This window comes from Myotis nattereri, assembly GCF_964212035.1.
Source record: "Myotis nattereri genome assembly, chromosome: 7".
Classification (NCBI taxonomy): Eukaryota; Metazoa; Chordata; class Mammalia; order Chiroptera; family Vespertilionidae; genus Myotis; species Myotis nattereri.
This window is the reverse complement of record NC_138082.1, coordinates 51,079,339-51,098,017: the sequence shown is the minus strand read 5'-3', so window position 1 is coordinate 51,098,017 and position 18,679 is coordinate 51,079,339. Positions and strand designations below refer to the sequence as shown.

The 18,679-nt window shown below is 39.0% G+C and overlaps 1 protein-coding gene across 1 annotated transcript in view; it reads right to left on the bottom strand.

The window, feature by feature from the left end:
* Window positions 1-2,130: 2,130 nt before the first annotated feature.
* The window catches only part of LOC308522727 (sodium channel protein type 3 subunit alpha-like), a gene marked incomplete at its 3' end in the record, with an annotated part of 110,076 nt that continues 93,527 nt past the window's right edge, over window positions 2,131-18,679 (bottom strand). Inside the window, 7 exon segments of the mRNA XM_081096285.1 lie at window positions 2,131-3,326; window positions 3,838-4,108; window positions 5,676-5,773; window positions 6,801-6,942; window positions 9,397-9,450; window positions 10,314-10,586; window positions 13,161-13,283. Of these exon segments, the coding sequence (XP_080952411.1) occupies window positions 2,131-3,326; window positions 3,838-4,108; window positions 5,676-5,773; window positions 6,801-6,942; window positions 9,397-9,450; window positions 10,314-10,586; window positions 13,161-13,283 (2,157 nt within the window).

The window sequence follows — 18,679 nt, the reverse complement described above, 5'->3', positions numbered from 1 at the left end:
GTAATTAATGTGAACTTTTATGTATACAGATGTCAGATCAAGTATAGCTTTTACTAATTATATATATTTTAAACTTCGAACAATAAAAAAAAAACAGAGGCCAAGAAATTAAATACAATAAAAAATGAAATATTTATTCTTTTGGCTCAATAATGACGTAGCTCACCATTCTCTTTTAGTAATAGCAATTCCCTGCATGCAGTTCATCAATACACTACAAGTAAATAGTTTTGTAAAATGAATTAACATTAAATTTTTGGTTTGTGCAAAAAATTATATCATTTCAGATCATTGCACAACTTTGCCACTTTGTTCATGGCTGGAAAGGACACAGCCCAAGTTATATCTCTAGTAGCTTTAGTGTAGCAGGAATTAAAAAAATAATACTAGTCTGCATAAGCAAATACTACAAAAGTTGAGTTAAAAAAAACTTCCATGAATAAAGGGTTATATTGAGGCAACCAGAATTTGTAAAAATGATCTAGGTTTGAGTTTTTGACCAATGTATCTACTATTGGTATGGTAGAAAATATAACAAAGAAATTCACAAAACCCAGTGTCTAACTTTTATTTTAGGAGATTATCCTTTGAAAAGTCTTATGAATTCAAAAGTTTGGAGTTGTGATTAAAAATAAGAAGCAAAAGCAGAAAGCAAAATAAGTTGCCATGTCATCAACCTGAAAATAACTTTCTTATGTACAAATGCGACAAATAAAATTGATCATATTTTTACATTATATTTCAACAAGTGTTGGACATATTTATAGCAAAATATGAAGTATACAGGTTTTGACAACAGGCAGTATGCAGTGTGTTTCCTTGAGATCTAGAGAGGCATCACACAACACTCAAGTTAAATTAAAAATGCAAAAGTAAAAGTGCTTTTAAATAACTGCAAGCTATTCTGCTTGACGTACTAGACAGAGAGCTGGTTGAATTCACTCTACCACCAACATGTCACTTCTTCTAACCAAGACTTATAAAGAATAGGTTGAGGAAAATAGAGCAGCATAGGCAATATTAACATGCATTAGTGATAGTCTTCGAACTATTTATGTTTAATGAATGGTACAGGATATATCCCTGTTGGAAGCTCGCAAAAGACACATACACTGTGGTACATATTTGATTTAATAGAACTTGTTTATCAGGCTGTATATATACTTATATATATATATATATTTGCCCAAACATGCACCACAGGAAAAAATAACTATTTACATAACAGGGTGTTTAATAAAATGTCAGCTTTGCTAAGAGCAAAAGATGGCAAAACAATACTGCAGCAGAAAGTGGAACAACTATTCTAAAGTGATACTTTAGATAGACTATACTTTTCTAGAACAGATTATTAAATTACTTTTTTTTAAAAGCATTTAACCAAAATTAAATATAGAACTCTGGAACTTGGAATAAAATTTGCACTTGCTGAAACAGAACACTTTGCATAAAAATAATCCTTTAAAATTAGAGGAGACTTTACAGGCACATAACTGTTCAGATATAAACAAACATAGACAAACACTTTCAAAATTAAAATCATCTAGAAAATGGAAGTACCTGAAATTGTTGATATTACAATTTTGTTTCTGGTTTTGAGCTAGAATTTCATCTCTCAGACAAAACACTTTTGTCTGATTATTTGAGAAACTTTTGGAGTAGGAACACAGGGATCATATACTTTTTTCTCAACTTAAACCTCATTTACAAAAATAGTGACATAGTATTATGAATAAACTATGAATTAGGGACCAGGGAATCCACTAGAACAGATTTTGTAAAAATATGGCAGATATGGAAGTTAAAAATAGAGTGGATGCTAGTACTGTACTAAAGGTGTTTGGTGTAGTTACAAGGATCACTGCACAACTATCCCTACGGTCTAGGTAGCTGTTGGGTTTCTCCTCAGCAGTGTCAGCTGGTAATGAGAACAGCAACCTTTTGTCATTGTTGATACCCTGACTCACAGAGTTGTAGTGACGGAGAGGCCACTGTCTTGTTATAGGCACTGACCATGAGTATTTGTTAAAACAGTCAGTTTGGCATAGACCTCCTCTGGGAGTCCTGTTGACACATAGACTTTACCTTCATAGGCTGTAAACAATTGATTACAGAGATAATTCTTTGTTTTTACTTCTGATTTTCCCTGACCTCTTTCCCTTTGCTTTCTTTTTCTGGTTTGTCTTTCTCAAACTTTTCTTTGTCTGGCTTTGTTACACTATCATAGGAAGGAGGAGAGGTGGTAGAGGAACTTGCATCTGTTTTTTCTGGGGTGGAGTTCCCATTTAATTTGTCAATAATCATGTCTTCTTTTATAGGTAAGTCAACCCTCCCTTTGATTGCCTCTTTATTATATTTACTTGATACCTTTTTTAACCTTTGCTTTAAAAGATAACATCTGAAATTACGCTGAATAATAGCAGCAGACACCTCCTCTTGTTTGCGTTTCAAAGTGGTGGTGATGGGTTCATAGGAGACTTTGGATGGGTTCGATGCCATGAACCGGTCTTCCATCTGTATTCGAAGGGCATCCATCTCTCCACTCTCACCCAAAACACGCTTTGTAAAGGCAAATAAAATGTCGAGGCAGTGGATCCGGTCCCCACTGACCATGGGCAGGTCCATGGCAATGAGTTGAACTTTGTTTGGTTTTGCTACCAGAAGAGGAGGATCCAGGGCAGCTGCAAAATCTGAGAGCTTGGAGAACTCTATAAACTGGGTAGCATCGGGGTCAAACTTCTCCCAAACCTCGTAGAACATCTCAAAGTCATCCTCACTCAAGGGCTCTGCACTTTCTTCAGTAGCAACACTGAAGTTCTCCAGGATGACAGCGATGTACATGTTCACCACAACCAGAAAGGATATGATGATGTAACTGACGAAAAAGAAAATCCCCACAGATGGGTTCCCACAGTCTCCCTTAACTGAGCTTCCAGGGTGAATTGCATCAGGGTCACAGTCAGGTGGTGCACTGTTGAGAATAGGTGCTAGCAACCCATCCCAGCCAGCAGAGGTGGTAATCTGGAACAGGCAGATCATGCTGTTGCCAAAGGTTTCAAAGTTGAACATGTCATCAATTCCAGCTTCCTTTTTAACATAGGCAAAGTTGGACATGCCAAAGATGGCGTAGATGAACATGACCAGGAAGAGCAGGAGGCCGATGTTAAACAACGCAGGGAGGGACATCATCAGAGCAAAGAGCAGCGTGCGGATCCCCTTCGCCCCTTTGATCAGACGTAGGATTCGTCCAATCCTGGCAAGACGGATCACTCGGAACAGGGTAGGGGACACAAAATATTTTTCTATCATCTCAGCCAGAAACATGCCTATGGAAACAATACAGAAAACCACTAATAGTGAATATCTTATGCTTACATGAATACTTTATCTTTGCAAGTTCTATGAAAACAACAAATTCATTATGAATATAAACCTTTGCTAAATATTTAGATCCACTTCCCAATTTAGCAATTAAAGATTACAGTTTTATACAATTATTATGTAATGTCATAAACCTATATGGATTTCTGCAGAATCCAACAAAGTAAATAATCTCATAGTGATATAGCAATTTAAATTTATACACACCATTTTCTATGAACAGGTATCCTCATATATGAAATGTGCTAATTACAAAGATTTTTTTCCAAAATTTACAAATATATTATTTTTTATTTTTTAATATCAACATTTTTCAGTTAGAGGGAAATGAACAAGACTGTTAAACTTCAGATCTACACACATTATAATTCTCAGACCTTATTTCCATGTTACACAGCTGTCAGGCCTTGAGGGACCTTCCTACAATAGACTTCTCTGTAATGAAAGCATCCTTACCTACAATGGAGAGAATCACCACCACAAAGTCAAAAATATTCCAGCCTATGGTGAAGTAGTAGTATCTGAGGGAGATAAGCTTTAGCACAAACTCTCCAGTGAACAGGATAATGAACACAACGTTGATCCGGTATAAAACTGTAGTCATGTATTTGCTCTGGTCATCGGTTTCCACCATCATGGTGACCATGTTCAGGCAGATGAGGATCATGATGCTGATATCAAAGACTTGTCTGGTTACAAAATCAAAGACCATTCCTTGGAATTTGTTCTAGAAGAGGAGAGAGGATAGAGAAAGTTAATATGCATATTTCATAAATAATGATCCAATAAAATTACAGTCAAAGTTCCACCAGTGGCCATGAGATGTACACCCTTCTCACATAACCCCACACAATTATGTATGCTTCATTTCTCTTATGTTAAAAAAAAGAGAAAGAAATGAAAAAAGTGATTTGTGCCCAGCCAGTATGGCTCAGTGGTTGAGCATTGACCCATGAACCAAGAGGTCATGGTTCAATTCCTGGTCAGGGCACCTGCCCAGGTTGTGGGGTCAATCCTCAGTCTGGGGCATGCAGGAGGCAGCCGATCAATGATTCTCTGTCATCATTGATGTTTCTATCTCTCTCTCTCCCTCTCCCTTCCTCTCTGAAATCAATAAAGCATATTAAAAAAGAAAAAGTCATTTGACAAGAGCTAAACATAATTGGTTTATTTAGGTTCTATGGAAAGGTAAAGCTGAATAAGGCATAAATTGGTGGTGGTTGGCTGATAATATGTATGGGCTTTGCTTGACTTTAATAACTATGATTATTTTTATAAAAAAATAATGGCAACTAGTAATAAATATTTACAAAGGAGGTTAATGTAGACAGACTTGTACAATACTCCAATTCATTTATCAATACTTTAGGACCGATAGTATCTTTTTTCTATCTCTCTCTCCCACAAAATATGTCAGTCATTTTCTATTTAATTCTACCTCTTCTAACTGAAATATTTAAATGAACTTCAGTAAAGCAGGTCATGCCCTTTTGTGTACCCTGCACCTCCTCCTCCCATCTCCTACCCAGCTCTAACTACTCTTAAACATATGGTGAAGTGAAGCCATTTATAGGATTCAGGAGATCCTGTCTAGTCCCAGTTCTAGCAATTACAGGCTTTATGACTTGGGGTGTGATATTTACCTTCTGTGGGCCTCAGTTTCCTTATTACTTACACATCTGAGAGGATAGATGAGTTAGAGTACAGCTCGGTGAGCATGATGCCTCATTATCATGCCTTCCTGTATTAGGGAGCTCTACAGAGTATGCATTCCAAATATGTTTTTGTTGTGGGTATTTTGTGAAACAAACTATTTTGATGATAACCTTTTCCTTGCTAAAAATTTTAAGAATATTTTTAGTCATAAGAATAAAGAGAACAAGCAGCATAGAGGGAGGCCATGGGTGTGGGATGGGAAATCTGAAAAACTCCATCTACTTAAAACGCCAAGAGGGTACCCTTAACATGATCACAGGTGCAGGATCCCAGTGCATTCCTGGCAGCAGTGGGAGCATTGAGCCTGTGTGGGAAGCAGTTACCTGGAACCCTTTAGTTGAAGACTTTCAATTGACAGACTGTAAAGAACATTTCCCCTTTTTAAAGAACTTAGTAATTCTTATTGAGTGTCTTATCGAGTGTAGCAGTTGTGAATTGTGTTACACAACATGGACCTTACAATCAGGTCAAATTATGTATTGGTGATATCACACAATATGCTCTGATCCAGAGCACTGCTCAGTTTCATCCTATGGAAACCAGGCTTTGGAATTTTAAAGAAGATGAGTCATTCTTACTGCAGGCCGAGGTATGGGTTTCTGAGGTTTCTTGGACCCAAGTTTCTTCATTGCATTGTAATATTTCTTTTGTTCCTCTGTCATAAAGATGTCCTGACCTCCAAAGTAAAGACACAGAATAAAATTGGTTACAATCCCAACATGTGTTACAATAGCACTTTTACAAAAATATGTCTGGGTCTTTCCTTTAATCCTCTCTTCGTTTTTAAATAGATTATTACCCTGCTTCATACAGATTTTTCTGCTTTTCCCATTTATGTGAAATTCTGAGTACTTAAATATTATGCAGACCCTGTAATCACATAAAATTCTGATTAGTACAGGATCTTAATTTGATTATAGTATGTTTAGAAGGAGGATCAGAGGTCTCATATATTTTCGTGAAAGAAAAAAACGTTTTCTTAAACCATTTCACTGTTGACAGTTTTACTTCTTTATTCAACAATTTTTGAGCACCTCCTGTGTGCTGAACAATGTATCTGGTATCAGAATTTCATAGATATAAGATACACTGTCAACAAATAAGCACTGCAGGGCACTGCAGGGATAACAATAAATTCCAAGACTCGGAAATGGGCTTTGTATAGGAGAGTACCTTTAAGCTAGATCTTAAAAGGCGGTTCAGTGTTTGCTAAGCAAAGAAGTCCAGGCTGAGAACATAGTCTACATAAAGTCATAAAGGTAGAAGAACATGGCTTGTTTGGAAAAGGGCAGAAAATCCATGTAGCCGTGAGTGTAGAAAATGATAGTAGTGTTGATGGTGGGTGGGCAGTGACTGAGGACTAGGGAAGTGGATATAGAAAATATGTTATGGAGAAAATGAGGCTGGAAAACTGGGTGGAGATCATCCCTGAAATGCTTCGTAAGCAAGGATAAAACACTGGAGGCCCACTGGATGTTTTGAGGCAGTGGCCATATTTTTGGGTCAGGAAGACCCTATTAGCAGATCTGCAGAGGATGCACCTGGAGAGGATCCACTGACTAGAGCTGGATTCCTCTGCACCTGAACTGACCATATAGTGAATGGAAAAGAACATAAAAATGATCTAAGTCTGTCATAACTGTGAGTGTTCATATATAACAGAGAAAAGCTCAGAATGGAGAGAGGTGAGAGCTGAGGAATACTTATCTTCTTTTTCTGTTGGTTGAAGTTATCTATGATGACACCAATGAACAGATTCAGAGTGAAGAATGACCCGAAGATGATAAAGATGACAAAGTATAAGTACATGTACAGATTTTCTTCATACACAGGCTGCAGTTTAACCTAAATAATATTAAAAATATAAAATATTTAAAAACACAGTAAATACTTAAACTGAATAACAATTTGATGAGTGTTGTTACTTAATATAGAGCTACTTTTGCCTTGCTCTGAAACAGTAGTTTGCAAAAACAATTCTTTTTCAAATTGTTGTGATGAAGGATAAGGAAAGTTTGTAATTTTTATGAGTGTTCTTGCATCTGTTTTCCCATTGTGGCATATCTGTACATATTATTTAGAGTAAGTAACAGTGGTAAAAACAGGGCAAATATTTTGAGCCTATTATTAGTCATATATATTTTTGCAGTATTTTCAATTTGGGTTTGGAAATGGAAATGCTGGCTCTTGGAGATACGGCTTTAATAACAGAACATCAACCTCTCAGAGGAAAATTCAGCATAAATGATATGCTCTGAGGAATTATTTTTATTCCTATTTTTAAAATTGAATTTCCTTGAAACTTGCTTGCTTTTATCATGGTATTTTTGGAAGTTGTTTCCCAGACCCGGGTTGTTTATCATACTTACCAGGGAGAGGGAGAGACCTTTTCTAATCTTAACAGTTTCATTTGCTGGATCAATTTTACACCTTTTGATCCAAGAAGTTAGATATCTTTTTTTTTTCTAGGAAGTTAGATGTCTTTTCATTTTAGATACATAAAATAGACATGTATTAACCAAAAATTATCTACATTGAAGCATATGGTCGTAAAAAGGTCATTTCTACATACGATTGTAAATGATCTGATAATATCTACACTAATAAAAGAGAAAAATGGTAATTGGCGTACAGCGCTACCCTTTTCATTGGCTAATCAGGGCTATATGCAAATTAACTGCCAACTAAGATGGCAGTTAACTGCCAACAAAGATGGTGGCTAATTTGCATATGTAGGCACAATGCAGGGAGGCGAAAGGGAAAGCAGGAAGAAGCCCCCTGCCACTGACAGTGATTGGAAACCCAGGGGGGAGCTAAGAGCTGGGGGGCAGGGCAAAGGCGGCTCCAGGGCCTGGAGCCGCCTTTGCCCTGTCCCACAGCCATGATCGGAGAATCAGGTGCCTTTGCCGCCCTGGCCAGTGATAGCAGGAAGTAGGGGTGGAGCCAGCAATGGGAGCTGGGCACGGTCGAAGCTGGCAGTCCCGGGAGCTAGGGGTCCCTTGCCTGGGCCTAAAGCGGAGCCCACGATCGCGGGGCTGCTGGAGCTGTGGGTCCCCGCTGCCCGAGCAGGACGCCTCAGCCAGAGGCGTCCTGCAGGGGCAGGGGCGGAGCCCGCGCGATCGCGGCGCCCCCCGCTGCCACTGCGGGTCCCTGCTGCCCTGGCCGGACGCCTAGGCCAGAGGCGTTAGGCCTGAGCAGGGGCGGAGCCTGCAACTGCGGGGACCTGGGGGTCCCCTGCCCAGGCCTAATGCTTCGGCCAGAGGCGTTAGGCCTGGGCAGGGGCAGAGCAGGAGATCGCAGCGCTGCTGCCGCTGCGGGTCCCTGCTGCCCGGGCCGGACGCCTCGGCCAGAGGCGTTAGGCCTGGGCAGGGGCGGAGCCTGCAACCGCGGGGAGCTGGGGGTCCCCTGCCCAGGCCTGACACCTCTGCCGGAGGCCTCAGGCCTGGTCAAGGGGCCGATCCGGTGATTGGTGATCGGAGGGTGATGAGGGTCAACTCTTCTGGCCGAGGCATCAGGCCTGGGTGGGGGGCGGAGCCGGGGATTGGAGGGATATGATGGCCCCCTTGCCCAGGCCTGAAGCCTGGGTCAGAGGCGTCAGGCTTGGGTGTGGGGTGGAGCAAGCAATCGAGGAAGATGGGGGTCCCCTGCCCAGGCATGATTCCTGGGCCAGAGGCCTCAGGCCTGGGCGGGGGCCAGAGCCAGTGATCGGGGGGAGATGGGGGTCCCCTGTCCAAGCCTGACACCTCTGGCGGAGGCGTCAGGCCTGGGTAAGGGGCAGATCAGGTGATTGGAGGGTGATGGGGGTCTACGCCTCTGGCTGAGGCATCAGGCCTGGGCAAGGGGCAGAACCAGTGATGGGGGGAAATGAGGGTCCCCTGCCCAGGCCTGACACCACCGATCCTGCGATTGGAGGGTGATGGGGGTCAACGCCTGAGGGCTCCCAGTATGTGAGAGGGGGCAGGCTGGGCTGAGGGACACTCCCCCCCCACAGACACCCAGTGCACGAATTTCATGCACCAGGCCCCTAGTCCTATATAATAAAAGGCTAATATGCAAATTGTCCCATCGACCAGGAGTTCGACCAGGGGGCAGGGCTACTGGCCAGCTGCCCACAGTCCCCCCCGCCCTGCCACCCCAGCCCAATGGGCCCCGATGAGGGCCAGCCGGACCCCACCCATGCATGAATTCATGTAGCAGGCCTCTAGTCTAATATAAAATTCTGGGCCTTTCAGTTAAATTATCACAGATGTTCACTATGAAATATCTAGTAGCTATAAATAGTTTTTAAGCGACACTTACATCTCGTGAATCAATAGCTGCATACATTATGTCCATCCAGCCTTTAAATGTGGCCTGTAAACAACATATATTTAAATTCTGCATAAAAACCTAATCCAAGAATATGCATTTTACCTTATGAAAACATGATAGTGTTATTACAAATAAATTTTTGTACAATATTATGGAGCTGAATGAAGAAATGAAACTGAAGTAGAACAAGATTTCATTTTGAGTCTGGGACTTGTTTTCTTTGTTTCTCTTGGAAGGTTTTTTTTTTTTTTTTAGCTAAAATTTAACTAGATGCTTGATTCATAAAAGCCCATCTCCATCTCAAATCTTTTTCATACTTAAGGTGTGCTCTGTGATTCCAAACCTGTGACATGTTTAAACACAAGTCAGTCATTTTCATTAAGTAATTATCGATTAGTTAATATACTGTCAATTAAGTCAAAATTATTAAACATTACTCATTTTTAAATTCACTCCATAAGTTTGCATTTTCACATATATTAGAACCATACTCTTTATATGTTGGAATAATTAACTATATGGCTAATAATCCATCCATTTAATTCATTACTCAATATACTAGTATACATTGTTATTTTAATGCATAAGATTGTTCCTTTGGTAATGATTGCTACAAAAACTTAGAAATGCTAATGGCACAGTAGTGCTCCATAATATTATAAGGAAATACAGGAAGCAGAAATATAAAATCACATTAAAACACACTAAAAGCTGAACTCTGGGGAATATACATGATAAAATAATTGCAAAACATCTTTATAATCAAGTCAAGCTTGTAGTATAGGTGTTATCATCAACTGTTTTTGTACTGTTAGATATTAATCATTCAAACAAAGAGCATCAGAGAAATGATCTTAACTGAAACATTTGAAAATGTTTTCAAAACTCACACAGCAGCCACTTACCACTTGCAGCAATGCGAGATACCCAGCACCAACATTGTCAAAGTTTACTTTCACGTTTTTCCACCGAGCTTGCTTGCCAAGAGCCTGACAATCGCTAAAGTTGTTGACTTCACTAACTTCAAACATGATGCCCGTTGTTGTGTTAACACAGTGGTAGAACTTGCCAGCAAACAGATTCACACCCATGATGCTAAAGATCAGCCAGAAGATGAGACAAACCAAGAGCACGTTCATGATGGAGGGAATTGCTCCAATGAGAGCGTTCACAACCACCTAGAGGAAGAAATGAGGATAAGGCAGCTTACGAACCGTTAAAATGGAAACCATTCCTTTCATTTATTTAATACTGAAATGGGTGTGGAAATAAAATAAAAAGCTACATGGACAAGTTGTTTCTTCTAGTATTTTCTAGGACATATTTGATGAAGGAAAACAAACATAACTAAAGAGCTAAAGGATTTAAGGAAAACAATATGTCAAAGCATGAAAAGAAACAAACAAAACCTAATATAGTCAGATGAAGTCAGAAAATGTTTGCATGCTGGGGAAAAAGAGGAAAAAAAGATACATTAAGTACCAACAAAATAAATAATCATCATTCAGCAATACATTTTAATTTTCAAGAGTGTTAATAGATGATTGATTACTGGAAAATGTGATTAAACCTTTTACAAATAAGCAAATATTAATGATGCATTAAATCTGTATCCACAGCACAAGTTAACTTGTCATGGATGTAAAAACAGGATTAGGAATTTGCAAAGTCTTTTTTTTTCTTCTCCTATTGATAAATTCAATTTAAAAAATATATTAGGAGATGAGATGAAATTTATCTCTGGACATGAAAGTACTGAATCTGTCCCCATCATTATTATTCCAACTCTCTTAAATGTTCACTTTGTGGCACATGTCACTTCACCAGGCTGACCTATTTCATTAAGGAGAAATTCAGTCATAGTCATCTTTCCTCTAACTAAATTCAGAAGAGATTCCGATGTATTTTGAAATCTCTAGGGCTATCAACAGTATCTTTTCTTATACAATCTGGTTTATAATGGACTCTTTTTTAAGCATTTACACTAAGTGAAACTATTGTTTTATTTAAAAACTAGAGGCCTAGTACACAAAATTCATGCACTGGGGGGAGGGAGTCCCCTCATCCAGTCTGTGCCCTCTCACAGTCCGGGATCCCCCTAAGCTGTCAGTGGGACATCCTTAGCGCTGCTGCGGATGTGGGAGAGGCTCCCACCATCGCCACTGTGGTGGCCAGCCATGAGCAAGGCTTCTGGCTGAGCAGCGCTCCCCCTGTAGGATCACACTGACCACCAGGGGGCAGCTTCTGCGTTGAGAATCTTCCCCCTGGTGGTCAGTGCGTGTCATAGTGAGTAGTCATTCTGCTGTTTGGTTGATTTGCATATTAGTCTTTTATTATATAGGATATTATAAATATTATCTTAGAAATCAACACCAAAGAATTTTAAATTGACATCAAAACCTGGAATCCAAAACTGTCATATGCTACTTGAATTTGATTTCCTTTAGAAATTAAGTCAAATATATTATACTGAAATCTGGTTTTATGTTACTAAAATTTGTGTAAAATTGCCTCCACAAATTCTCTTGTCATCAAATAAATGCATTATATATTTTACCATATTTTATAGCTGGAATGTTAATTTTGCCATATGACTGAGTTAAAAATGACAGGGTATTTTTCTCAGATTAAAGCAAATATATATTTTTTGTTTCATTTAATTGCTATGTCCCCTCAAAAATGAATTATTAATATGAAGCCATACAACCAGATGAGGGCTTACGTAAGGTCAGTAATGGTAAAAAATTGGTGTGAAAAGAACCTGAAATTGTGTAATTTTATTAATATTATCTTGTGACTTCCATTATCAACTCTCAGTATAATAAAATTTTAATGTACAAACCAAGTATTTCTTTCCTTGCAAGGATCTGAAAAGTCTGGAGAGTGGTTTAATTCACCCTCAAGAGTGAATCTCAAAGTCAAGGCTGAGGTGCTTTTAGTATCCACACTTCCTCCTAACATAAAAGCCCTATGGCCTAGAAGAAATTCAATATCCATGTGCTTTTATAAGTTGGATTAAACAAAGCTGGCCTCTGCGCTAAGTAGTATTTTGAGTTTGTTGCAAGTGGGTGTGTATACAAGTGTGTACTGTATGTTTAGATGCATAAAATATACACTAAGGAGGAGAGCAGGAGAGGAAAATACTAGTGCTATAGAAAAAGTGAACCTCATTCAGAATGCTCACTTCAAAGGGAGATCTATAAAGCACACCCCAGGGGTTGCCTGCAATCTTTAATTATCCTAACCCCCCACTTTGTTTTCTTTGGATATATAGATTTTGTCAGAGGCTACAATTTAGTGTTGTTTTCTTGTTTAACAACTATTTTTATTACTGATGTTAATTGAAAAAGTAAAAGCACACAAAAACCATTTTACCTTTCATTCATCACCCGTAATTTTTGAGGAATCAAACTACCTATTGAAGGGAAAAAAACCCCACAAAACCCTCCTAGGATGAATGTCAGTAGTAAATAGTCGTTTCCATGTGTATAAGCAAAGAAAAGAAATAAATGGTTTTTGGAAACATCCTTGAACTTTTGTCAGAAGACCCGGACTCTAGTCGTCCTTCTGCCACAATTTTCTGAAGGCTTGTTTCAGTTTCAGGCTCGGCTCAGTGATCTCTAGTATTCCTGCTCTGAAACTTTGTAATTCCATTAAATAAATTTCAAGACACTATGACCCCACTCTGTATCTAAATCATAACCTACATTTAATTCTGACATGAATCATCAGAGAGCTCTTGGCCTTCTTACCCTCATGCCTTCAAACCGGGATAAAGCTCTTAGAGGTCTTAAAGCTCTTAGTGTCCGGAGGGATTTGATGGCACCAAGTTCTGAGTAGCCGAGTGCAGTAGCGACCAAGCTAACCAAAGAAACCTACAAAAGGAAAAATTATTCATCAGTCCGCCAAGAAATAAACTGCTGGCTGAAGGCATCGAATATGGCCTAATCTTCAATGGCAACCATATAAAACTTCAGACATATCTTGGCAGCTTTCATCTTCCACATAGTGGGATCATCTTACATGGCCAGCCTCATCTCATACTATTGCTTTCCTTACCAGTGAAACCGGAGTCCTTGCTCATTTTTATAAACATTTGGAAACTCCTCTGATTAGATATTTCGCCCATAGAGCCCTTGTTTTACTTCTGCATATATATAGGGTATTCTTCTAAAATGTATACACACACTTTGAATACATATTAAAGGTAGTGTTTATTAAAATATATTTCATTTTCAAAATTGAGCTATACATTTTTAGGACACCCTGTATACCATTAATAATTCAGGCTTTGGTATAAAAGCCATATCCTCCATAGATCTGTGCTTAATATCATTGATTAGGAACCATGTTTCTCTCCTGAATTTATGTAGTATCTTCGTTATGCATAGTGGAGGCATTTGCCATGTAATCAAGTCAATGCATCCATTGGATGGCTTAAGGGAGTTAGGGTTTAATTTCTTGTGAAAGATGCTATTGGAAATGGATAATAAGTGAACCTACCAACAATCTTTTGAGGGCAGATACAATTGGAGCCACTGTCCCCCTCATTGTTTAATTTAGCATACATCTCACAAAATTGAACAGAAAAATAAATGACTTGAAATTAAAATTGACTAGTGGCAGGATAATTTATTGAGCTATTCATTTCTGTCTAGTGTTTGCTGCCGCAGAAGACTGGAAAGATGGGAAAGTTATTAGAGAACACACAGCCTTCTATATTCTGGGTTCCTTTGCCTCAGGAGGCTTTAACAACCTCTTTTTATTTCTGGAGCTTCTTACTGAAGACTTCCTCCACCCTCCCAACTTAGTCTTTTATTTAAAGGTAAATGGCTGCAGAATTTTCAAAACCCTAAAGTAAGGAGGTTTGTGCTTTGAATGGAAAAGAAAATGGTAATAGCCAGAACCCAAAGGTACTGACAGGTTAGGAAGTTGTGGGTTCAAAGGCTAGGAGGCGCCACTGACATATAACCACCCGACACTGGACTGAGTGGCTGGGTGTGTTGCTGGGGAAGCTGGGAATTATTGAATTGCCTTTAATTTAATGGGCCTCATGTCATTTTGTGTAATGCAAAAACTCACTTTATTGAGTTAACTATTGTGAAAACCTTAATATTCTTTAAGGTAATTTTGAAATATATAATTTTTAAAAGTGTATGTAATTTTGATTGATTTCAGAGAGGAAGGGAGAGGGAGAGAGAGATAAAAACATCAATGATGAGAGAGAATCACCAATCGGCTGCCCCCTGCATGCCCCCTACTGGAGATGGAGCCGACATCCCAGGCATGTGTCCTGACTGGTAATTCAACTGTGACCTCCTGGTTCATAGGTCAATGCTCAACCACTGAGCCACACCAGCCGGGCTTGAACTATACAATTTTAATATATATCCATCAATAAATAATTGGATAAGAAAAAAACGAAGTACTGCCATTTGCAACATCGATGGACCTTGAGAATATCATGCTAAGTAAGTCATTCAGAAAAAGCTAAGAACCATATGATTTCACTCATATGTGGGATATAAAACTGAAACTCAGACACAGACACCAAAATAGTGGTTAACAGAGGGAAGGGGGCTGGGGAAGTAATAAAGGGCAAAGGGGACCAAATATATGGTGACAGAAGATGTGACTCTGGATGGTGGGCACACAATGCAATATACAGATTATGTATCATAGATATTTGCACTTGAAACCTATATAATCTTATTAACCAATGTCACCACAATAAATTTAATACAATACAAATAAATTCTGGACTCTGGAGAGCACAAGAATGATTACTTTCTCAGCCAGGCAGAAACCCAAGTGCCTGCAGAAGTCAAGTTGTTTCAATGGCCTCTCAAAAGGAGCTGAACCTGGAGGCACCAAGTTCCTCTCAAATAGGGAGGTAATGGATGGCGCTGAAAACAGAACTGGTTGAAAGTCTCCACAGGAAAGCGAGTCCCTTCATCCACCTCTCTACAGCTCTGCAGGAGAACAGACGGGGATAATGCACCTTCACAATTTACAGAGTAAAGTCTGTATCTGCAGTAGAAGTCAGAACATAGAAACAATAATCTACACTGTGAGACCCGTGAGACCACAAAAGGCCTCTTTACCACATCATGAAATGGAGGGTTTTTCATGAATAGCGCCATCGGGCTCAACTTGCATGCGGACTGAATCAATGTTTCTTACAGCAAGGGCACCTGGAGCTTCAGGACACTTAGTGTACACCTCCTCTCTTCCGCCCCAGGACAGTCATTTTGTCCTTTATGCTAGGCAGCTGCTGAAACGGGGCTCAGATACTGGTGAGGGCCAGGTGCAAAGCTGCCATGGGGGTGCTGGCAAAGGGTTGTTGATGAAGAAGGGAGGTGAGGGATGCTGGAGCTGGTGGGGTTTGATCAACGGGGATGGGTAAGGTTTACGGCAGGAATGGGGGGAAGGATATCCAGTGTCTGTGAGAAGTAAAGCACAAGTTCCTATGCAATATCAGTCAGGAATGAGAGCTCATTCTTATGTAAGGGGAGTTTATAAGCCAGGAGTTGCCTCTTTGCCTTTGACATCCCTCTACTTCTATCTTAGGATTTTACAGTTTATTTATTTGTCTTTAACTTTGTACATGATTAGAAAATCCACAATGCTCACAAGCTATAAAAAGCAAATATTTTGGTCATTATACCATTTATTTTTAATTACAATTTTTTTTTTTTTGGCGGTGGGAAGCTGGAGTTAATCTGTAAGTGTTCATGCCTGGGGAACAGATGAGCAAATTCTGGTGGTGCTTTACTATAGGCTGCTGTATGGCACACAGACCCATGGGTTCCACGGGGATTTCATTCAAATATTACTAACACCTTTAAAAAAAAAAAAAACACAAAGAAAACAAGCACCTTGAACCAGGTCATTTCTAAGTTTACTTCCTTGTCTGAAATTCTATAATTCAATAATTTCAAGATGGTTAAAGCAAAATAATACTGTATTCATGCTGAAAGATAAATCACAGTATTTTTATTTACGGATACATTATCCTTAATCAGTACAATACTGGAAAAATACTTCTGTTTATGGGGTATGTAACTATCTATCCTTGGGTTTAATCCTTTTTTTTCTGGGAAAATAGGAATTGTTTTTGACATTTTACATAATGATTTTCCTCATCTACAAAATTGGGATCATAACAGTAGCTGCCTCAGTGGTTGTTGTGAAGATTAAATGAATTATGGCAAAGATTAGCTGTTATTAATATTATATAAGGGAACCTTTATCTGCCTTTCCTGCCACTATTTAGAATCCTAGATGATGAGCTGATATCATATCCCTTAGAAAGAGGGACCTTTCTAGGAGAGAGACTTTATGAGGTTATGACTGGAGGTTCAGAAAACATTTAGTAAGCCATTTCTTGGTCCAGTCAGTCATATGGTGTTAGTGCTAAAGGGGGGGACCCAGGCCCCCAATTTACTTTTTATTTGGTAACGTGAAAAATTTGCTGATCGTCTGGCTGTGAGGAGTGATAGGGAAGGGTAGGTTGAAGATGACATTGGGTATGGTTTTATAGATATACCACCATCAGACTACACATGGAAGTCAGGAAGAAATGCATGAATAGAGGGAAAAGAAAATGAATGTACTCATACAGAAGGAGTAAAAGTAGGTATTATCTAGGAAGCATTTAGAAAGGTGTGTTGTGGTTTCAGGAAAGACTAGAATTAAAGACTTAAACTCTCTTTGTGCTAAAAGTCATGACATTTTAAAGAATGAAATACAGAATTTTATACTGTTAATAGGATAATTGATTAACCATGGGCAGTGAGAAAGTTTTCTTATTAACAAATCGATGATGCTAAAAGAGAATTGCATCCTTCCCCAAAAAGGAACAAAGCGAATCATCCCTACTAGGAGACATTTATAGCAAAAGCTAAAGCACATACTAAACTGTTTACATGAAAGTATGTCTGCAGAGAGATCAGAAATTGACATGAAATGACAATAACTTATGTTATTCAGTTCCTTTGGAAGTTCTTTTAATTTAACGTAATTCTCGTCACAAAAGCCCCAGCTGAACAAGGCAGGTGTGTTCATATTAGCAATTGTTGCCATTCCACCATGGAGTTCAGTGTAGGAACTCTTGGACTAGCGCAACACAACATTTCAAATAGGTGTGTGCTCTACGGCAAATATGGGGCAAAGAGCACAGTGCTAGAGAGAGGTTGCTCTGCCACTTACTGGATGTATGACCTCTCCAAACCTCATTTTCTCAGTAGCAAAATAGTGATAATAAGGCTTACATCGCATGAATGTTAAGAGGATTAACAAATAATTTATAACTCAAGAGATACTGATAATAAGTTTTATAATGTAGGGGTTGGGAGCACAGTCAGACTGTTTGAGTACACAATTCATCTTAGCCTCTTATTAGCTATATTTACTTAGGCAAGTAACAACTTTTCTTTGTCTCCGTTTCCCCATCTGCAAAACGAGAGTGATTATGGTTTCTAACTCATACAGTGTTTAAGATTAAATGAGTATATATATATATATATAGTGCTTTTAGTAGCAACTGTACACAGTAAACATTAAATTGGGGTTATTAGTTTTAATTACTATTAGGAAAGGCTCTTAATTAGTACATTCTCTGTCTAATCCAGGTTCAGGGCTTCAAATACCATTTATAACCTAATGACTCCTACATTCATAACCAGGTCCTGGCTTCTCTCTAGAGTTCAAGACTTATAGAAAAGCCCACATATATTCTTAAATGTCTAATTGGCATCTCAAACTTAGTACATTCCTCTGCCACCTACTATCTGCTTGCCTGGTCAAATGTGTTTTGATCTTCCCCATTCCAGTTAATGGCTTCATTTTCTACCCGTTTGTTCAACCCCGGGTTGAAAGAAAATCTACTTGTGGAAGCCTCCCTTTTCTTCACACCACACATCTAGTCCATCATTCAGTCTCATCACCTCAGTCTGACACAATCTTCTCTTTCCTAGATTATCAATACAATTCTCTAGTTGGTCTCCCTGTTTTGACTCTGCCATTCTTTCCCCATCAAGATATGATCATTTTGAATGGATTAGAAAACTGTGGTACATCTACACGATGGAATACTATGCTGCTCTAAAAAGGAAGGAACTCTTACCATCTGCAACGTCATGGATGGAACTGGAGAGCATTATGCTAAGTGAAATAAGCCAGTCAATGAAGGAAAAATACCACATGATCTCACTCATTCATGGATAATAGAGACCATTATAAACTTTTGAACAATAATAGATACAGAGGC